The sequence below is a fragment of the Sphaerodactylus townsendi genome, linkage group LG13 (assembly GCF_021028975.2).
Source record: "Sphaerodactylus townsendi isolate TG3544 linkage group LG13, MPM_Stown_v2.3, whole genome shotgun sequence".
NCBI lineage: Eukaryota > Metazoa > Chordata > Lepidosauria > Squamata > Sphaerodactylidae > Sphaerodactylus > Sphaerodactylus townsendi.
The window spans coordinates 55,673,820-55,695,685 of NC_059437.1; the positions used below are offsets into that span (position 1 = coordinate 55,673,820).

The 21,866-nt window shown below is 47.3% G+C and overlaps 1 protein-coding gene across 5 annotated transcripts in view; it reads right to left on the minus strand.

The window, feature by feature from the left end:
- Nucleotides 1–21,866, minus strand: part of HECTD4 (HECT domain E3 ubiquitin protein ligase 4) — a 97,968-nt gene that overhangs the window by 13,873 nt on the left and 62,229 nt on the right. For 3 of the 5 annotated variants that reach the window (XM_048514100.1, XM_048514098.1, XM_048514097.1), the window contains exons 37-61: nucleotides 21,064–21,253; nucleotides 20,900–20,981; nucleotides 19,807–20,009; nucleotides 19,106–19,241; nucleotides 18,519–18,701; nucleotides 17,763–17,933; nucleotides 17,217–17,386; nucleotides 15,021–15,136; nucleotides 14,680–14,783; nucleotides 14,301–14,483; nucleotides 13,601–13,749; nucleotides 11,696–11,775; nucleotides 11,418–11,581; nucleotides 10,296–10,533; nucleotides 9,418–9,554; nucleotides 8,351–8,477; nucleotides 7,699–7,836; nucleotides 7,034–7,170; nucleotides 6,366–6,526; nucleotides 5,335–5,516; nucleotides 4,908–5,113; nucleotides 4,059–4,189; nucleotides 2,894–3,099; nucleotides 2,220–2,399; nucleotides 133–1,436 (exon numbers count right to left, since the gene is read on the minus strand). In XM_048514100.1, coding sequence (XP_048370057.1) covers nucleotides 133–1,436; nucleotides 2,220–2,399; nucleotides 2,894–3,099; nucleotides 4,059–4,189; nucleotides 4,908–5,113; nucleotides 5,335–5,516; nucleotides 6,366–6,526; nucleotides 7,034–7,170; nucleotides 7,699–7,836; nucleotides 8,351–8,477; nucleotides 9,418–9,554; nucleotides 10,296–10,533; nucleotides 11,418–11,581; nucleotides 11,696–11,775; nucleotides 13,601–13,749; nucleotides 14,301–14,483; nucleotides 14,680–14,783; nucleotides 15,021–15,136; nucleotides 17,217–17,386; nucleotides 17,763–17,933; nucleotides 18,519–18,701; nucleotides 19,106–19,241; nucleotides 19,807–20,009; nucleotides 20,900–20,981; nucleotides 21,064–21,253 — 5,078 coding nt within the window. The remainder of the gene's footprint in view (nucleotides 1–132; nucleotides 1,437–2,219; nucleotides 2,400–2,893; nucleotides 3,100–4,058; nucleotides 4,190–4,907; nucleotides 5,114–5,334; nucleotides 5,517–6,365; nucleotides 6,527–7,033; nucleotides 7,171–7,698; nucleotides 7,837–8,350; nucleotides 8,478–9,417; nucleotides 9,555–10,295; nucleotides 10,534–11,417; nucleotides 11,582–11,695; nucleotides 11,776–13,600; nucleotides 13,750–14,300; nucleotides 14,484–14,679; nucleotides 14,784–15,020; nucleotides 15,137–17,216; nucleotides 17,387–17,762; nucleotides 17,934–18,518; nucleotides 18,702–19,105; nucleotides 19,242–19,806; nucleotides 20,010–20,899; nucleotides 20,982–21,063; nucleotides 21,254–21,866) is intronic. The other 2 variants (XM_048514102.1, XM_048514101.1) reach the window with 1 other exon arrangement.

Here is a 21,866-nt window from a genome sequence, read left to right on the forward strand (position 1 = left end):
CCTTGAGTCTCAGTGGGAAAGGCAGGCTACAAAATAAACGTATCAATAAAAACAAACTCTGGAGAAAACCCAGTGCCTATGGATAGCTTGTCTGATCTCAGTAAATTCCCATCTGCAGAAAACTGTTGTTACCTCCACAACCGCAAAGCCTTTGACGGGCCTGGATGGGATCGACTGACTGTCCAGCGACGTCACGGTGTACATTGAACCAACGTCTGACACCGAGGCCGTCTCCACATTGTCAAGCGGCTCCCCGAGGCTCCCCAGGCTGCCCAGACTGCCTGTACTACACAGGGAAAGGTCTAAGCTCTCCTGACTGGGGGCCTCATGTGGCTCCAGCAATGCAGGTGGCATGGGCACCTCCAGGCCCGCCTGGAATTGGTCTACAGAGATGTCACTAATAGTCCGGGAGATGCCCTGGGAGCTGCACAGGGAGGCCTGGCTAGTGGAGGCAGACGCACTGACGCTCATGGCTGGCGTGACGCTGCTGGAGCTGCTGATATCCAAGCTGTCCACACTACTGGAGACCACCGGCTTGTCCAGCTCAGTCCTGCATTCCCCACCCTCTGCTTTGTCCTTTGTTTTTTTAGGATCTTCCTCCTGCAAAGGGATGTAAATTTCATCCTTGAAGACGCCGCCGTGGGCATTGCAGGCCTTGCGGATGGCGTTCCGCACAGTGCCCTCTTCCAAGTGAGTGGGGATCCCTGAAATCACCAGCAAGCGGCTGTGAGCCGTCGTCCCAACTAAGGCTTGGCAGGCGTCCGTCACGGCGTCGTTTGTCACACTGAGCCCCTGGGGGTCCTTCTTGGTCAGGTGCCGGAGAATTATGAGCAAAGTCAGAGTCCGATGGAACCACAACATGTCCTCTGGCTTGCTCCCCCCGATGCTTAGTATGGCAGCGTCTGTTTCAGCAGCTCTGGACAAAGTCCGCTTCCCTGAAGACGACGTCTTCTCTCGCTTGATTTTTACCTTTTTCCTCTTTGACAGGAGACTCGGGCTCTGGGGGGTCTGCCCCGGAGAGGAAGAAGAGGAAGAGGAAGAGTCGCTGAGGTTTGGGCCCCCAGTTGTTGACATCACATTGGCCGTTATGCTCATATTGATAGGCAGAGTCACTTCTGCTACAGCCAGACAAACCTCCATCAATGCATGGAAATAGGTGGAGAACCTCCCCTGATCCGCTCCTCCAACCCCGGACCCAGCACAAGTGCTCCCAGACACCCAATTCTGGGTTTCTTCATCATACAGCTTGTGCAGCTCCGACTGGAGAGCCATTAGCATCGCCAGGCACGGGTTCAGCTGCAGCGCAATGGAGGAGGACAGCCCTGCTGGATTCTTCTTCTGCTCCAGGCTGTGGATTTTGCGAAGCAGTTCAGCCAAGAGGTGAAACAGCAGCTCCTTCACACAGGCGGCCATGCTGGTGGTCCACAGGAAGTTTCCTAGGAATAGTCAAACAGGGCACAGAGAAAATGAGGAATTCTAAAGCATTCCACCGATGTGGCAGAACTCACGGGAGGAGCATGCATCCAACAAAAGGGCGAATGTGAAGTCCGACTGGTTGAACAGCATACAGCTTTCGGAATGTGTTTCACTCTAGTCTGAACGGAGTCTGCGTAAGCTGTGCCCCATGCTTAGCTAACAGGGCAGATAACATCCAGCTCATCATAAACCCGTGTTTTCTATTCTTGGGGGGGGGCAGGGAACAAAGGAGCCAAGGTAGGTGGCATCTGCTGGACCTGACACAAGACTGTATGTGAGCTCCCAAAGGCACCTGGTGGGCCACTGCGAGTAGCAGAGTGCTGAACTAGATGGACTCTGGTCTGATCCAGCAGGCTAGTTCTTATGTTCTTATGTAGATGCCACCTTAGATGCCATTCCTGGACTTGTGTCCGCGTCCCACTGGAGCCAGGTAAGCCCCTCCTACAAGGCAACTTTCCTGGATGAAATATGTTTGGTGGGCCTGTATACAAGAGCAAGGAATTATCAAAGCCATTCTGCCAAAACTGAGACCCTGAGCCCTAAACCCAACAAGTTTTCGCTCCAAGAGCTTTAAGAGGATTGGCTCCAAGTGAACTTGCCTGTTTTCCTTTTATTCCCCCCCTTTAAAGTAACTGTAGGGAAAGACTGCAATTTCATATTTGGCTGAAAATTCCTGCCAGACTACTCCCCTCTCCCCCCATACTCCCCAGCGTACGGTCTGCCACAGGGAGCTTCATCCTCACCTAAGATTTCCACCACTTGCAGGAGAACCGAGGCAGGGATCGTGTCCAACTCCTCTTCAGACTTCCCATCACAGTCATCCAGTTTCCAATTCAGGAGCTGTTCGGCGAACGCCATGGCCAAGGGGAACTCCAAGGGAAGGGAGTGCAAGATAAGCACAGCTCCCGGAGGGGGTGAAACTCCTTGAATGAGACCCACAGAAAAGGAGTAGCTGATACAGCTTACTTCTAGTAAATAGTTATGCATATACAAACCTAAAAAAACCCTTACAACCAAGGGGGGGAAAGATATTCAACCCCTCCCCTCCCTACGCCCAAATCAGGCATGAGTTTGGAATTCTCCCAAGGCAGTTTTAAAATGGTGGTGGAATTTTCCCATCCATCAAAATGTTATCAAAAAGTTTCTTTAATAGACTCTAACTGCCTGCATTCTACAGAGACAAACTATAGTCAAGACATGCTCCCAAGATCTTGGTCTGGTGGATATTTGGTCTGAGCTCCCAAAGGCACCTGGTGGGCCACTGCGAGTAGCAGAGGCCTGGACTAGATGGACTCTGGTCTGATCTAGCAGGCTCTTTCTCATGTTCTTATTTGTACCCAGGCACTCCATTGTCTACAACAGTTATCAACACCCATTTGAAATGTTCATGGGCGCTCGTTTTTTGTTTTAACCTTACCGAGTTTGATGTGGACCTTGTCTGTGGAGATGATGACTGAAGGATATTGGTTGGCTGTGGGGGGTGGAGTCAGGCCCGTGTTGGTTGGAGAAGCATCTCGAGGGTAGCACACCGCCTCAATAAGGTTCAGTTGGCCATTCCTCTTTACTTTGTGGCCCAGGCCATAGACTAGAACACGTGCCCAAGGGGCCTTATACAGAGAGGAGCTAGAAAGTAAGGTAAAGAATGACTCTTCATGCTTCAACACACTTCAACAGCTCATTGTTGGCAGAGACCTATTATTTTGTGTAGACTACTATGCAAAGCACCATATATGCCAGGGGTCCCCAAACTTTTAAAACAGGGGGCCAATTCACTGTCCCTCAGACTGTAGGAGGGCCGGACTAAAAAAAACTATGAACAAATTCCTATGCACAAATGATTGTAAAATGTTTGATTTCACCTTTCAGCCTTTCTGTCATGGTCTATTTTTAGAACAGTGACCAAAGTATGTCAAGTACAGGGTGGGCTCCAAATATTGTTGGGGAGGCTGTGGAATACCTTCCCCTGTAAAAAAAAAAAAGCAGAACTTTCCCAATGAAACATTCCATCTAACCCAGGATCAGGTATCTTCCTGGGTTCTTTCCTCCCTAGCAGCCAGTGAGCGATTCGCCAGCCTGGCTGATCCCAATGGGAGTGAGGCGGAACAGAAAGCCTGAGAGCAACACATGGAGTAGCTGAGAGGGAAGGGCGGAGCAGGTGTTGCCACATGTAAGGTTTCCAACTCTGGGTCAGAAAATTCATGGAGATTTGGGGGTGCCATCATGTAACTCCAATCAACAGCCGTTGGGGCCGGTTCCTCCTCTCCCTCGAGCCCCCACTGCACATGAATGGAGCCATCGCCGCCATGCCTGGCGGGCCGGATAAATGCCTTCAGGGGGCCACATTTGGCCCCCGGGCTGTAGTTTGGGGACCCCTGATATATGCCATAACCCCTGCCAATGGGACTGCTGAGAATTATTTCTGCATTGCATAAATATAGTTATACAGAATCTTCCTTTCATGCAGCCATCCAATTTAAAAATGTGAAGCACTTTGGTAAAAATAAACATAACACGAGTTATTGAGCAGACAGGCACATTTCTGAAGACAAATCCCCACCTTCTGCCCATTCACTGATACTTACTCTTTGCGGAATCCAGATTGACTTTCCTTACAGGACACAACTACAAAGGCTGCTCCAGGGAAATTAACATCCATGTTGACTTTTGATTCAGAAATAGGAAACTCTTCAGAAGGGAACTGGTCAGGTGCATTCTGAAAATAGTATTTAAATAGTATTTAAACAGTCAAAACCACCCACTGGAAACACAACCACCCCTTATCAGGTTCTAAACATAGAGAGGTCCTCAGTCCCACAAATGTGTGCAGTCACAAGATGCTACCTCTTCATGCTGAAAAGTCTGAATACAGATATAAGATGTGAAGTTCCATCCAATTGCCCTCCATTTTTTTCTCAAAGCAATTGGGAGAAACAAATCACTAGGGGCAGGTGAGCTATTCTAAGCCAAGGAAATGGAGTCCATCAACTCCTTAACAAGAGTATGCCAACAAATATGGAAAACAGAACAATGGCACACAAACTGGAAACACTCAATTTATATTCCAATTTTCAAAAAAAGGAGATGTCCAAGACTGAAGCAATTACTGGACCAATAGAGGGCACCAAGTGATGCATCGCTCACTGCCACATATATTGATTTATGGGTAAAACTTGGGAATGATCAGGGCAGGAGCAGAAGAGTAGGATTCGGCTGGAGACCCTTGACACCACAGCACTTCCCTTCCTAAAAAATGAATCACTCGAATGTTTCCTCGTCTACACTCCGGTCCCCTTTGAAATTTCCTATTTTCACTCTTGTAAAATTATTGTTACACCCAAAAACATTTTGTCAAGGGAGGAGCCTATCTGGTGCCTAAGACGCTATTTTATAAATACAACCAGGATGTATCCTAGACTTAATTTTCAACTTGCCTGCAAGAAGGAGCAGATCTGTTTTGTCAAGTCAAGCAGGCTGTCCTCCCCCTGATGCAGGCTCCGTGTGATGGCGACAGAGAGCCACTCCTGGACGGTTTGGGAATTGCCCTGGTAGAAGAGGTCTGTGGCTGAGCAGTTCTGGGAATGGATGCAGTGCTGCAGCGACTGAGCTAGAAGGATAGAGCTGGAGCTGATGGTTCCATCTGTCAAAGGAAGTAGACAAGGGACCATAAATACACCGATTTCCGAAAAACAGCCTTCCTTCAGCCCTTCACTAGAGCAGGCTGACCACATGCCTTATTAAATCTCCACAGCTATAGAGAATGATCCAGTTGAAAGCACACCCACTTCCTCTCTTTATGGATCAGGTAGAGTCTATTGCGTCACCACACCCCTCCCACATGACAAGCTAGTGCCATTTTACCAGGAAGAGGTGGTGCAAGAAGTTGATTGGACAGCAGCTGGAGGTGCTCCAGGGTGATGTCCCGGATGGCAGGTATGTGAAACAGATGAGTAAACATATGAGGAGATTTAGGGGCAAAAATATTGAGCAGAGCCATGCGGCAGTACAGCCTAGCGAGTGCAGCCTCACATCGCAGTAGTTCTCTGAAAAAAAGATGGAGGGATACATCTCAGGACACTTAAAACACAACATCTGTACCTGCAGAGTATTTGATCCCCTCACAAGGAGAGAATTGCAGACTGAGATGGCTAAAAACTTTTAATCCCAACAATAAAAGCATTCAGAGGGTCTTTCATTTGTACCATAAATGCAGGCAGTTATGATACTGGGCTTGATTAGTTGGTTATAATGTTTTAACTGTGCATCCTCTCAATACCGGAACATATAAACGTTGTTTCAGCCCTTTGAGTCCTGTTTTAAACATGCTGAGTTGTGCTGCTACAGAGCCGGTTATGTCAGCATACCCAAGACACAGCACTACAGGGGCACTGTACCCAAGCACCCAGTGACAGAACACGGTGTCAGGTCATAGAACAAAACCTTGCAGTGAAAAACAACTGCTTTTCTGTTATCTAAGACTGGGCCAGGCAAGTCAGTGGGGCTAGATTACATAACCACAGACGCACATAAGAAAATAAATGTCAACCAATTTGAGTTATCAGAGCGTAAGCAGGAATTAACCACAGTTGAGAAGTTTAAAAAAATCCCATATGGAATATAAGAATTTCAAACCCATTGCAGTAGAGATTTTGGGGCTTTCAAGGTTGACCACCCATGCCCCTTTCAAAGCAGTAGCCAGAAATATAAAGTCAATAGTGCAGAAGATGATAAAAAGGTCCTGCCCAGGTTTTCCTTTTAAATGTTCAAGGATTCATTAACAAAGTGCAGCTATTAACTGAGTCTAAGACGAAATGCGCAAATGTCTAAGACGAAATGCGCACTGAAGCAAAAGGAATAACCTTAAACGACATGCAGGCTCCATGTCTTTTTACCTATGAATCTGAATGTTTGCATTGTCCAGAGAAACCAGTCCATTTGTTGCTGTCCGCCTATAGCCAGCAGGTGGTCGTTCGAGCATATCAATAGGATACCAATATCTTACCAAGACACCTTCACTTCTGAGGTATGTCTCTACCTGGACCAGCTCATTTACCTAAAACAAAAAACACCCACCATCATCTGACACCTTTCAACCATTGTGAACACGGCAGCAAATACTGGATTGGATCCAGACTAAAAGGGCAATCTTCTCTATACGACTAGTTTCCACTTCCTGCTGTAGATTCCCCCCACCCCACCCCCGTGTGTCATTCCTCAGAAACCCCATATCAGGACTACATCTCCCAGAATCCACCGGCTCCCGCCTCCACCCGAGAGGCAGGAAAGAGGACCAATAGCAGTCAAGAACCACCCGTTTGAACGCCCCATATATACTGGAACTGAGGGCAAAAATCCTCAGTTCCAGCACCTTGTAGTTAGGGCAACATAAATCAATAAAGTTTGTTCGTTTGCTAAGTTGACTTTGTTTGTGTGTTCAGCCTTAAACCCTTGGATAGTACTTTCTGGAGATGAGTGGACTTCAGTGAGAAGAGGGAGTTCCCTCCCGCTTTTAAAAAATCCAACCTCTGTTATATCCCAGCTAAAGCGAGGTACAACTTGCCGAATCAACATCCAGAACCACTCCATGGAGCCCAAATGTCTTCAGCATCCCACGAATGGCAAACTTAGGCAAGGCAGTTCCTACAGTGTTGGCAGCTACGTTGTTACTGTCTGGGCAGCGAGTGACAACAGTCAGGCCTGAAACCGAAAGAGAGTTCTCTCATCATCATGACCTTCACCAAGAGGCACCTAAGGTCTCGTTCAGTAAAGTGTCTGGCACAAGGATCACCACCAAGGGAGAAGTGCAAATTTGAAGGTAAATTGTGGCAGGCTCCACCCCCTGCAGGAAATAGTGGACTGCAGTGGCAAGGGGGAAGCGATCAAGGAGGAGGAAGCAGGAAGGAGGCGGCCACAGGGAGGGGGGGAGGGGAGATGCATGGATAGGAGTGTGTGGTCATGTGTAGAAGGGGACTTTTGAAAGGGAGGCCCAGAAATCTGTTCCGCAGAATTTAAGGCACCTAAATATGGATCGTCAAGGAGTTGCTGCTGTCACCTGCAACAGTTGTGGAATGTTTGTTTTTCTGCCAGAGGATATGGGTAGCTACACCTGCAGCAAGTGCAAGTTGGTGACTTTGTTAAAAGAGATTGTACAGCAGCTTGAAACACAAGTATCGACACTTCAGCACGTTAAGAAGAACGAGAGAAAACCAGAGAAAAAAGATGTACCTTTTCGAACTTTATCAATGGTGAATTTGTTTGCTTCATCTTTGATATCCTCTATGGTGGGAAGGTACAGATCCCGAGGAATGCCCCCATTTTCCTCATAAAGGAATTCGACTGTTTGTCGGGCTATATCAACCATTCCTGAAAGAGAGATTGCACAGAGCTACAGGAGCTTTCGCAGTCTGCCTGCTTCATTAGGGACAGGAGCCAACTGGCCAATACAGCTCAGATTCTCTGGGAGAGGCATGCTCCATTGCTCCAGCTTGCTCACCTGAGCCAAGCCTTCTAAAGGTACCACCCAGCAAACGGGTAAGGTCAACAGCTGCCCATACCTAAGTGGTGGCTCCCGCTTGGTGCAATGGCCTGAATGATGAAATCAGGATGGCCCTCATTTCTTTTATTTCATACAAGCTATAAAATGGAAATGTTCCGGGGGGCATTATATAAGGGGAAGAGGATTGCAGATGGCATCTGAAATTTTACGCAGTTTTCATTGCATTGTTTGTTGTATAAAAACAAAAGAAAAGAATGAACTTCTGACAGTGTTCTTGACTGCAAATAAAAGCAGAAACAGCAAAGCCTTCTCTCTCGTGGTCTCTGGAAAACAGTGCTAAAATTCAGAAGAGAAATACATGGAGAATTCTGACAGGCATACCCAGCTGCAAAGCTCCTTTGATCTGATCCAAGCCAGACTTCCTCTCTGCTTCATTGCGGAAACGTCTTCTAATTGTAGGGAACACTTTTGTCTCCCAGGCTTTTACCAGCAAAGCATAGTGATCCTCCTAGGACAACATAAAACATAAAACAAGATCTACCAGACCACAGCTACACAGCCTGGAAAACTCACAACATCCAGTTGAATCTGGTCGTGAAAGCCTTTGACAATACAAACTAATCTCACTTTTGCAGCAGCTGCCACCAGATTGATTTTATTTTCTCTCACTCCTTTTTCTCAGTGTATTTTTAAAATTATCCCTTTTCTCCTTTGCACTTGGATGCCCTCTGTGGGGTGGAGTGGCTCCAACTCCTGCAGCAGCCATTTTGTGATTGCATCCCCCACCCTGAGTCAGAATTCCAAAGGTGTCCACAGACTCAAAAAGGCATGGGACCCCTGCCTTCCTAGCCTTGTGAGAAACAAAACAGAAAGGAGTCTCATGACACTTTGAAGACCTAGCGTAACTAGGGGGGAAAGCACTAACACAGTCAAAGCAGAGGAGGAAAAAATAATGGTGCAGTGGGGAAGAAGTATTTTTACAATGTTTCACTTGAAGATCCCTCTGTTGTTCCACACACTGCTTCATCAGGGGATCTGTAAAGTTGTTTCTCTGAATGTTCCAATGATAATAAGATGTGTAGGGATCTCTGAGGCCCCTTCCGCACATGCCAAATAATGCACATTCAACTCACAATGGTTTGCAAGAGGATTTTGCTATTCCACACAGTAAAATCCAGCTTCAAAGTGCATTGAAAGTGGATTGAAAGTGCATTATTCAGCATGTGTGGAAGGGGCCTGAGTGAACCATAATAAACGTCTTTTCCCTTCCTGCTGCCCCATCTTTTTTTCTTCTCCGCTTTGCTTGGGGAAGACTATCAAATACACTGAAGCAGAAGCTTTGGGGGATTAGAATTCTTTTCATCAGATGCATGAACAGAATTCTCAGGCACGCAATATGGGGAGGGGAGAGAGTGGGCACAAACACTTTGGTACCACATTCTGTTTACCCGTGGGATGTCATCATCATCGTCGTCATCGCTCTCATCATCTGCAATGGGAGGAGGGTGAGGATCTGGGCCCGACGTGATGAAGTTTTCAAAACTGAGTTCCATCTTATAATGGCAGGAGGTGTCGCTGTCATACTCTGTAAGTAAAAAGTATTTTGTGAATTTTAGGTCTCTGTGATTTAACTGCGAATTGGATCACATGGATCTGTTCTGCTAAAAGAGACTTCTCTCCACCCAAGAGGAGTTTGTTGTGTCAGGAGAAGGCTCTTGATGCTGGAAGAAAGTGACTCCCTTTGATTTTTTAAAAAAGAAAACTTTTATGTATTACACTCGGTAACAGCCTAGCTTGGACTGTCCTGTTTGTTAGAGCCTCTCATAGTTTTGTGTTTGCTTGTTGTAGGGAATTTATCAAGATCTGGAGAAGCTGGAAGCTTCCTCTACAGTGGGCTGACTACCTTCCAAGGGATGATAGTCTGTTGCTTATAGAATTCTTTGGCTAATTCATTCACAGAAATACAATTTCCGGGTGTTTGGAGGGGCAGGCTGCAATAAAGACACAGCATCAGTTTTTCAGATTCATTACTGTAAGACAGTGATTTTAAGCTTCTTTGCACACCAGGAGCTCTCAAAACCTCTTTCCCCGAAAACGCTGCTGGTTTCTAAAGTGCTACTGAATTTCAATCTAACTCTCTGCACACAAAGAATATTCTAGCAATGATAATGATATTATAACTAGGAACATTTAATTGTCAGTTGAGCCCAGAGCTCTACTTATTCTGTCCTTAACTGCTAAATCATTTGCTACGGCCATTATTGATATTTTGCTTTGCTACTATGGACAGAGAATGCTACTTGAAAGCGAGGCGAGATGACTTTACGTTGCTGAGCTGTGGCCACGGCAGCAATCCTGCAAGGAGGCCCATGAGTCCCGGGGTCAGAGGCAGTGCTGGTGCCGGCATCATTGTCGCTATCGGAAGCCATGGCAAAAGGCAACGCTTCGAAGTTGGCACTGATTTCTTCCGCAAGATCCACACAGAGGTCAGCGGCATTCCGGTGAGCCTGTCCTTCTGCATAGGCAAACTGGCGAGACCCAAAATTTGCCCGTACTTTGGTGTTCTAGAAGAAATGGAAGCAAAGCAGAAATGTTGAGCCCTATCTGTTCTTTAATATGCTATTAAAGGGTTCTCTTTGGGTTATTAAAATACTTTTCAGAACCAGGATCTTGCTGAATGAGGAACCAAAGCATTTATCTTAAACAGGGGTCTTCAAACTATGGCCCTCCAGATGTTCATGGACTACAATTCCCATCAGCCCCTGCCAGCATGGCCAAGTGGTAGGGCACATGGGAATTGTAGTCTATGAACATCTGGAGGGCCATAGTTTGAAGACCTCTGATCTTAAATGATGGTACTAATTACTGGGTAGCTGGTAGTTCAGTTCACATGAAACCTTCCTAATCCTCCTTTCCCTTTCCTTTGGGCCTTCTTTTACTTCCAGTTTCTTGACATACCAAAACTTATTGCTAGAACTGAACCAGGCAAGCTATGGTTTGTGCAAACCAGAATTCAACTGAACTGCTTGCCATGGTATGATGGTGTGTGAGGAAGAGGAGGGATCACATGACCCAAAGCTTTAGTACAGTCATCACACATGAACCAAATTATCATCAAGAGAATAATCAACATCTGGGAAATGAAAAGAAAGCCAGAAATATTAATAAAAAGTAACTGTACTCTGCAATGGACACAAATAAATATACAGCAAATATATGGGGCGCCAGGAGCTTTAATGTCCCCAGGTGAGAAGGGCTAGGATTCTAGCTTGCTTTGAAAACGATGCCCCAGAACTGGACTGCTCTAACCCCAGATATCTGTGGGCAGTTATTACACAGTAAATGAGGGGAAGCCACAAAGATGCTGCTTCTTATTGTTCTGCCTGTCTCATGCCTTAAAGTAACAGAGACCCAGGTGCCAAGCTTTTGTAAATGAGGTTTAACCTGCCTTCTTCTGGATATGTACAACTGGCCACATTCCCCCTGAAACATCCTCCAGATAAGGCCCCAAACGCTGTCCACAGTACGTGAAATACACTCGGCCTTTGGCAGGCTGTCCCGGAGGAGGAGGGGTGCCTTCTGCCCTCTCCCAGCCAATTCCTGCAACGTCACCTAGAGGAAGGCAAAGTCACAAGAGGGACACAAGGTCAAATCTTCTTTCCCCTCCTTGTGACCCTGCCCTCTTCAAAGAGGCTTGGAGGTGAAACAAAGCCAAAGCTGACATACCAGGAGAGAGGGCCACATCCAGACGCACGCTCTTCCACTGCAGTAAACTAGAGCCATTGTAGTGAACAGCTCGTCCATTGCTGGAGAAGTGAGAAGCAAGAAGCAAAGCATTAACTGGCCACATGTCAGGAGAAACCGTTAGCTTCTAGCTTCATCTTTCATTACAGAATTGGCAGACTTCAAAAACGGTGCTCTTTATTCTCATTCTATAGACATCTTTGCTGAGGCCTAAACTGTTTCCAACACTTTACAGAAACAGAGGCCCTTTCTGCATGGGCCTCTATGTGCCCTCACACCGGCAAGAATTCTGCCGGCGTGGGGGTGGAGGCCGTTCGCACGCAAGCGTGCAAGCGGCCCCAGCAGAGGCCGGCGCAGGAGAGGCAGCTCCACACGGAGCCGCCTCTTCCCCGTCCCTCTCCCACTTACCTCGTCGCTGTCGTAGCCCTGCTGCCCTCCTAAGCCCCGCCCACGCTGCCCTCCGACCTCCAGGGGTCGGAGGACAGCGAGGGAGGGTCTTAGGAGGACAGCAGGGCGACGATGGCGATGAGGTAAGTGGGAGAGGGACGGGGAAACAGTGTGTTCCCGGCTGTGCTGTTTGCACCGCGCCGCCGGGAACACGCTGTTTACTCAAAAACTACCCTTTAAACGGGTGTTTTTGAGGGCGGCCTGATGCCACCCTGAGGGAGGGGAAGGGGAGCCAGGTCGGCGCTGCTGCGTTTCAGCAGCGCCGCCTGTGCGAACGGCGGTCTGGGGATGGCGTTTTTGCCGTTCCCAGGCCGCCGTTTTTGGCCCGTGCGGAAAGGGCCAGAGTATCTAAAATGGCTTGGATGATGCTTTTCCTTGTGCCAAATAAGATCCCAAATTTTGGGGCAGAGTTGGTAGTACATTTTCAAGCTTCCCAGAGCTTTTCCTTAACCAAGATCCTTCCTTTTCTCTAAGATGCATGCTTTTGTTTTATTTTAAAGGGGGGAAAAATCCTGAAATTAAAAAAAAAAAGGAAGCAGAAGCTTCCTCTGCTACTGAAGGTCCACTGTGAGGGCAGCATTAGCAGGCATTGCCTGCCTCTTGTTCTGAGGCAGCTGTGTGGGCAGGAGCAGGAAGGCCAGACTTATTCTTCCTCAAGACCAGAGGTGGGATCCAGCAGGTTCTCACCAGTTCCCGAGAGTGGGTTACTAATTATTTGTGTGTGCCGAGAGAGGGTTACTAATTGGGTCCGCTTTTCCGCCTCCACGCCCTCACCTCCCCGAGAGGCATCCTGCCTTTGAACGTGAAGGTTCCATATAGCAATTGCGACTAATAATGTAACTCCCTGAACTGGGCTAATCCCTTTCAGGTACTGCAATTCATTGATTCTCAGCCTTTCATATCTTTTATCTCACCAGTCTCTATCAAAGAACCTGTGTGTTTCACCATTGCTGTGTTCTGATTTGTGAGTTGGGGCATTTTCTATAATGGGATGATGATTTAGAAATGACCAGGTGGAAAAAATTTGGGGGGTCATGGTGGGGTGGCTGCCCATGGGAGGGGGGGGCATCCAACTCAGGTTTTGCCCAGGGCTCAGGTTTGCCTAGGTACGCCTCTGCCCCCTTTGCTGAGGGCGGGGGGGCTGGCGAGGGAACCTGTTGCTAAAATTTTTGGATCCCACCACTGCTCAAGACCCAACCAAGCCCAGGTAGGAGGTGCATGTGCTGGGGGAAGGCTGAATGGAATAGAAAATACCTCCGGCAGTTCAAAATGCAGCACTTTGCCTGTGTGGTCAGCATAAGCAACATCAACCTGAGTAACTAGCCTATCACACCCTGGGAGTCTTGCAACAGAAATCCCAGTTGCCTTGTTCTTGCGTGCTTCAACAGCACTGTATTAATACTTGAATATAGCTTTGCAGCAGATATATCTACAACGTACTTGTGGAAGAGGCAAGTGCCGACAGGGTTGGTCCAAGCGCCATCGCGTTTTTCTGCTTCTGTCGCAAACCCAAAAGATACTATTGGGCCCGTGTCGTCATCCGTATCTCCGTAGGACACGATCTCTATCTCCCAGTAGAAGGACGGTGCCTATCAAAAACAAGGTTCATAAGAACATAAGAACAAGCCAGCTGGATCAGACCAGAGTCCATCTAGTCCAGCTCTCTGCTACTTGCAGTGGCCCACCAGGTGCCTTTGGGAGCTCACAGGATGTGAAAGCAATGGCCTTCTGCAGCTGTTGCTCCCGAGCACCTGGTCTGCTAAGGCATTTGCAACCTCAGATCAAAGAGGATCAAGATTGGTAGCCATAAATCGACTTCTCCTCCATAAATCTGTCCAAGCCCTTTTTAAAGCTATCCAGGTTAGTGGCCATCACCACCTCTTGTGGCAGCATATTCCAAACACCAATCACACGTTGCGTGAAGAAGTGTTTCCTTTTATTAGTCCTAATTCTTCCCCCCCAGAACTTTCAATGTATGCCCCCTGGTTCTAGTATTGTGAGAAAGAGAGAAAAATTTCTCTCTGTCAACATTTTCTACCCCATGCATAATTTTATAGACTTCATGTAGAGAAAGAAGACACTTCTTGGACCCGTCTGGAATGCACAGACTGGTTCAAACGCCCAGACTGCAAACTCTCACCTGTACTGGAACTGGTGATGTGGCATAGATGAAGGTACCACGGGGCAGCCCTCCACCTGCACTGGGATCCGCAAGGAAGGTCACGGCTGTAAGGTGCGAGGAGAACATGCAGGCACGTACTGGTGGGAAGACCCTAGAAGGGCTCCAGGTGATTTCCTTAGGCTGAGTGAATAAGAAAAGGATCTGCTTTGATTCTACATAACTGCACTGAGGATGCTGGATGTTGTGCCTATATAGTTCAGGGCCTCTTCTAAAATGCACCCTTGGTACAAGGCAGTCTGGCATGATATATCCCACATGGCAAAGCCTGACTACTGCCTTCCCCTGGCCCAAAAACAGAGGAAGAGGCAGGGAGTTATGCCTCAGCTCACATATTTACCTGTCTTCGATCGGTCTGAAGGGGTGGAGGGGGAGGACGAGCGCTATCGCGGTACAGCATCCTTAACTTTTCACATTGAACTTCTACAACCAGCAACCGCTCCCCTAGGATATTGCAAACAAAGATCATCACAAAGACAGCAGAAGTATCATTGCTTAAAATAAAGTTTGCTGTTATTCATTCTATTTTACAGCTAGCGGCTGACCTCTGTGTTACTCCCGTCCAAACTGAAGGGTCAAGCCGTAGTAGAAAAATACACTGAACTGCCTGACTTTTTCTTGAATGCACCATGGCTCATGTCCACTGCTGCCCTAGCTGTGCAAATAAGACCAAGTTCTTACCAGGGTTGCACTCCTGGGCCACAAGGTTCAGGACCTCCACAGCAGCTGGGCACTGCTGGATGAACTCTTCACAGAAGGAACTGTCTTCCAGCAGCTGTGCCATCACCAGGCATGCTCTTAAGAGGAGGGGAGGCAAAAGTGAGCAAGTATTTTAAAGCCACACCAGAACATCTACCATGCTATACTGATTGCACTGCTTGTAGAAAGAAGCTTCAAGAAAGAGGACTTCCTGCCCTCTGGCTCTTGAAGCACCATGAGTTTGCCAAGTCTATGCTTTAAAGCAGCTGGCCACTGCAATGCATGTTGGAGTCTGGTGAATGAAACCACATGTTGGAGTTTGGTGAATGAAACTAAAAACAGCGTCCCTGGGGAGGGGTTCGCACGGCTGCCGCCGCATCGCAGCAGCAGTGGCCTCACAACCCCCGAGCGGCGCGAAGCTGCTGTTTCGGAAACAGCGGCTTCCAACTGCTGCCGTGCGAACGGCAGCAGCTGGAAGGCGCCATCCCCCCCCTTCCCAAACGCCTACCTTGTCTCCTGGCTTCCGGCTTGTCGCAGAGGCCAGGGGACACGCCCCCTTGGCCTCTGCGACAAGCCGGAAGCCAGGAGAAAAGGTAGGCGTTCGGCAATGGCGCAGCGTCGGCATTGTTTATGCCAACGCAACCCCGCACCATTGCGGTGCGGAAAGGGCCTTACTGCCAATTCTTAGCTGACATACACAGGCCCTCATGCAGACACAACACTCAGTCTCAGTTTGTTTTCCTGAACTGTGCTCAAGCATTGCAGCTGAATACCAAAAACAGGGTTAAGGATGGCCACAAACCAGGATGTGCAACCATGTGTTGAAGTGCGCATTTTTAAATGCACCAGTTACACTTTTTAGCTGAAGAATAAGAGTTAAGGGAATTTCCCCCACCTGGCCCTTTGCAAGGCAGCAAGCAAGACTCCCTGGCCTCTGGGGGCAGGGATAAGCTGGCTAAGCCGAGCTACAATTCAAGATCTCTGCCTGCCCTGCATGGACCATACGACACAGCCCACCCTGACCATAAATGATGCACAATCCCACAATGTCCAAACCCCAGAAACAGCTTCTACTCTAGCACACATTCATCTGGCATTTTCATTATTGGAGCACAATACTACTTCTGTATGTCACAGCTTTGACCTGGGGAATTAATTGCTCTATCAGGCAATCACTGTGGGACCCTTTTAGCATTCGCTCTCCCACAAAGGAGCTACTTAGCAGCAGGCAACTGTAACAGCTGGGAGAACATTTCACGATCCCGACTGTGGGCGGGGACAGAAATGTGTGCACGCTCCCTCCCAGCATGGCGCTGATTGAATGGAAAAGAGCTGTGTACGACTGGACTCCACTAACACGGTTAGGCCGCTTAAACGTCTTTGTTGCCCATGGCTCCCATACAGCAGGGAAGACCTCTAAAGAGCTTGTTTCCCATGGCAATTGGCCTGTCATAGCTACGTCAGCTAAAGCTGCCCTTTCTTCACATCTCTGAAGCTCAAGGAATGCTCACTTCACAAACAAGTTGGCTTAAGATTGAGCCAGCTGCACGTCTCAAAATGGACATTTGGCAATTCAGCTAGCTGCATGCCTCAAATGGACATACGTTGCTTGGTGTGCCACCAGACTTCCCAGGGTAGCTATCTCACTGGCCTAGGAGACGTGTTTGCTGATCACTGCTACCTGTATTAAAGGTGAAGACAGACACACTGAAAGCAGTGAAAGTGCTCTGGCTCCAAAATGTACTTTTCCCTCTCCAGAGCAAAGTACTGGGGAAAGAACATTCTGCAATTCTGAAGTTGAAGCCAGCGGCTGACTGGCTGGCCCATCATGTCACCAAGGGCCGCCCCAGACTGCTTTTGCACTTTCTGTTTGTTCCAAATTCTTTAAAAATAATAAAGGCAAGAATCTTCACTGAGAATGCCCAAAGCATGGAATTGGGCTGACAGTTGTATCAGTGTTCCATTTGCTGGCAGGCACACCTGTCTTTTCAGGTGTGAAACTGGGAGAAAGAACTGGGATGAAGACCCCTGCAATAAGCCCTGTTCTAATACTATGTCTGCCTTCACCTTCAATCAACTGTACTCCTAGATGGCATTATGGATCCACCAAACAAAGCATCCAGCATTCAGATCCGGACTCCCACCCACTGCTCAAATACGGCCAAAATGTCAACTTACCTGGTTCTAATTTCAGCAAGGAGTCGGACCACTGCCATTACTGGAGTTGAGCCATCTCCTGTTGCAGGAAGTGAGGTATGAATAGATAGACTTCCCTCCTGAGGAAGCAACATGGACTGGACTGCCTGTACTACCTTCTCAGTAATGGACAGTTTATGGAGAGGCAATGCCTGATGGTGGTGGAGGGGGCACGGTAAAAAGTTAAATTCAAGTCGTTAGTTTCTAGGAAATAAGGGAATTACCTGGAGTTGTGTGTGTATATATATATATATATATCAATATTCTTGTCTTTTATACACATTCACACACACACACACACACACAATTAAAAATGGCAAACCAACAAGCTGTAGAATATCTTCAAACTGAAGATGTGTCAGCTATATAACTTGTATACAACTTTCAAACTGTGTACTCTAAATCCCGAAAATTCAGCTTCAACAAAACATAAAATGGCCCCTTTTACAAAGTGCTCGTAACCTAAGCCTGATTTTTAATGTAACAAATTGCCATTACACTTGATGTTGGATTTTAAGATGACCTTACCTCTGATCTTGGAACACAGAGCCTAGATAATGGAATAGTTAAAATGTCTGATGCTTGGGAGGTCTTTCTACCGTCTATACTGGTAGGCGGGAATCTGACCGTTGCTATACCTTCCTGTTCGTTAATGGATGCCACCACTCCAATGCTTCCAGCAATCCCCCTCCCTAAAACCTATACATGAGAGAGTGGGAGGGAACGAGATAACAGAACACTGATGAATGAAGGAAAGCTTAAAAACAAGGCCTCAAACTAAATGCTGAGGATGCAGTAACAACCACGGCACGGAGGGAGAGGAGAAAAATGACAGCCATCCTACCCCATGCACTCTCTCTACTCCAGGAATATAAAGGAAAAATCCTGCCAAGACACAGATTCTGAACTTCGGCTATAAGCCAAGAATTGCTGCGCAATGATAGCCCAGTGACCAACATCTCATTTTGGGACAAGGTTCTAGAGATAGTGGTGGAAACTGAGCTGCAGGGTTACTTGGAAGAAACTGATTTTCTAGACCCAATCTGGTTTCAGGCATGGTTACAGCACAGAAAAGGCCTTGGTCACCCTGATGGATGACCTTTATCGGGTGAGAGATGGGGGAATACTACTACCCTGTTGATTCTCCTTGATCTCTCAGTTTTCCTCTGCACTCACTAAATGGCATTAGGCAAGCCACACTCAGTCTGAACATCAGCCCTCTTGCCCTTATGTAACATGTTGGGGGCGTGGGGTTAGGAGAAACAAAAGAGCCTGACCAGTCACCTGCACTTCAGAGCCGATTTTGATGGTCTCTTTGAAGCCACCAAGAGCACAGAGAGCAGCCACTGCCTGGCGAGCAATCCTCTGAAGTTTGGCCAGCTTCCGCCCACTGCTGCTGCCGTTCTCCAGGATGCTCTCGGCATACTTTCCAAGCTGAGGAATATACATCAGAGCACGCGACAGAACCTGGGGGCATTTTAAAATTATATATTAATAAACATAATTATTTAAATTGTGACAGATTATTAGACTGCTGAATTTATGTTAGCCTTTTGGGGTAATTTTGTCACTGTACACAGAGCAAATATATTCCTATTAGAGAAGCTGATGTATTTGACTTGTGGATGATTTACTTAGTACTTGATGCCCTTAAGGAAATACTGACACAGCCTATGCTGTGAGCCTTTTCGGTGTAAATCCTTTTCCTTTGCGTTCTTGTGTTACACTACCATCCCCCTCCCCTTTGAATTAACATGGAAGATATTGGGGTTTCAGCTTGCGCAAGCAACTCCTGAGATGCAAAATGTTCTCACTGAGGGCTATTATCTTTACTATAGAAAAGCCATTACAGAAGTCCTCCCCCTGCTTACTTTTTCAGCTGTGGTTGTCCATATCTGGGCTGCATTGGATTCTGGAGCCATCAGCAAGCTATGAAGCAGAGCAATCACTTCTGCGGCCATGCTGTTAGCAACATGGCCGCTAATGAAAGGCCGCACAGGGTCAGTCCTAGGGAGAAAGACAGATGCTCTACTCAGCTCTGAACAAAAATGTGGAGATGGCTGGGCAGTGCATTAAAACACCCTGGAAAGTGTAAACAGCTACTACATAGCCCTCACGTAGCTACCCACAGGAAAACAAGAGAAGTCCGAGGAAGAATCCATCAACTAGTGGGAAGATGCTTCTCTGTGTGGCTTGGGAGCCTTAGGGAGATGATACCGAAAATCACAATAGTCTGAGATCTACACCAGGCTTAAACTGCTTCTGGCAGCATGCACATAAAGTCTGCTGACAAAACTGATATTGCCCCCATCCCCACCCCATTGAGTGCACTTCTGTCACTGAACCTAAGAGGTAAGTAGGATGCCACATGTGGCAGGCAGATGGCTAGCTGAACCCCATTGCTCCGACATGACCTGGGTAACTTGGCTGCTAATATCTTCACTGATTTAAAACACTACAAAAACGAAGTCCACTCTGCTAACTGGGTTCTTGATTCAGTTTCTAGGAGATGAACCAGCACAGCTACGTGATCACACTCTAAATACTGGGAAGTCAAGCAGGGGTGTCTGACCTGGCAAGCTCCGAGTTCCGCTCCCTGCAAATGGAAGTCTGTGCTGTTTTCTTTTTGTCTCCAGTTGACAGGCCGCTGCTGCTTTCCGGATTGACGGTCTCTATGGGTGGCCCCACACTCACAATTAATCCAGACTGTGCCCACTTGGTTGCTTTCCGCAGAGCTGCAGCCGCTTCTTCAGTGATAACTTCACAGGAGCCACTCTGAAAAAGACAGACATGCCTTTGCAGCTATCTCCGTAGTGTGTCTGCCTTGGCCACATCACCATCAGAGAAGCATTTTTTCATTTTTGCAAACTAAAAGTATACTATAGAATACCTCCGGCAAAGCTAACAGTGGCTACAAGTCAGTTTTTGATGCCAGTTGAAGCCTTATTTTGTTTACTCAGGCTTCTTGCTGAATTCGTTCCATCGCGTTTTCATACAGCTTTTCTTAACATCTCCTCATATTGTCTTCCAGCTCCTAATACTGTCAGCACAACTTCCTACTTTTATATTAGCGATATTGGTTTGCTTATGCTTGCATCTGACCCATCCTGAATGCCAAAGTAATAGCCGGTGTAAAAAAAACTACAACCCAATAGATGATTTTCTACTGTGACGTATAAAGCTGGAGACAGTCAGCCCAGCTGCTCAATTTAATCCTGGCCTCAGCGAGGCTTCAGTGAAAGTCTGCAGTTTAAAGCTGGATCAGAGCAAGCTAAGGGCAGTATCAAACGGGCCTGCCAGCTGGCATTCAACTGCATTCCTGCCCCCGAGGGGGAGTTTGGGGGTGGGGCACAGCTGTAGGGGGGGGTGGCACCCAGGATGAGGTCATTGGGCTTGCCCCAAGCACCATTTTACACAGCTATGCCTCTGCTTGGTTTTAATACAAGTAATTTAAAGCATTTTTATCTTGGTAGAATTACCAATTTTATTTGTAAATAGCCTTGGGAGCCTCCTGGCTGACAGAGTGGAATAGAAATAATGCAAATAAATAAAGCATTGACTAGCAAAAGCCCGCCTTCTAGAAACAGGATGTTCAGATTTCTCCTTCTGAGTCTCTAAGGAAGGGATTAAGCTACTCAAACGTATGCTCGTTAGTGGCTACTTACTTTCGTCATGTCTCGATCCATCTTAACCACCTTCTCCATATTAGCTCCTGTTCCGAGTCGAAATGGACGGCCTTCTGAGCTGCTATAAAGGGAAGGAGACAGTACAGTATAAATGCAGATGCCTAAGACAGATTTTTAATTGCATCCTGTTGGGGCAGGGTTACCTTAGAAGTGGCTGAAGGACTTCATGAGATGACTGGTCTTCCCGCTTATGAATAAAAATGGAAAGTTTACCGTCCACAGCTTCACTTTCTTCTCCTGGATCTTTGTCCCCTTTAAGGGAGCTTTTTGGACTGGATTTTGTCAGTGAGGTATCAGGTTCAGAAGCAGTTGGAGAAAGAACTGTCTGACATCCTATAAAAGCAGGCAGAAAGAAATATGCTGCAAAACAGTAGCTAAATGTACAATAGACCTTTTCAGGGAGGACACAGATCCAATTCATAACTCTCTCTAGTCCAATGGCTCAGAGTGACTAGTAGCAAGTTAATCACAAACTCCCCCACTACCCTGATGAAACTCAACCCTGCAGCATCATACACTATCCCCAGCCAACAAAAGCCAGTCTGAACAAGGTCTTACAATGTCTCTGGAAGACACCTAGATCCAGGTTTTAGTGCCTCTCCAAGGGAAGGGAGAGAGGCATCCTCCAAGAACACCCCTGAACACTGTAGAGTCCTAACTGTATATAGATGGTCTGCTAAACAGGGCATTTCCAGTCATCCTTAAAGGCCATGCTGGAACAGGTAGATGGAGGGCCTGTTAGAATACCTGGGCCCAGGTGGTTTTGGTTGGAGTCATGGTCAGCCTCTTAAATTTACTGCCGAAGGCAACACAGAGCCAGTGTGAGCACTGAAGCACCAGGATAACACTTCACTCCTGAAGCCTCTAAAGTAAACTCTTACACGGTGCAACACAGTTCTGTGTTCTTATGCAACACTGATTCATTTCTCAGGCTATCAAGCTGCTA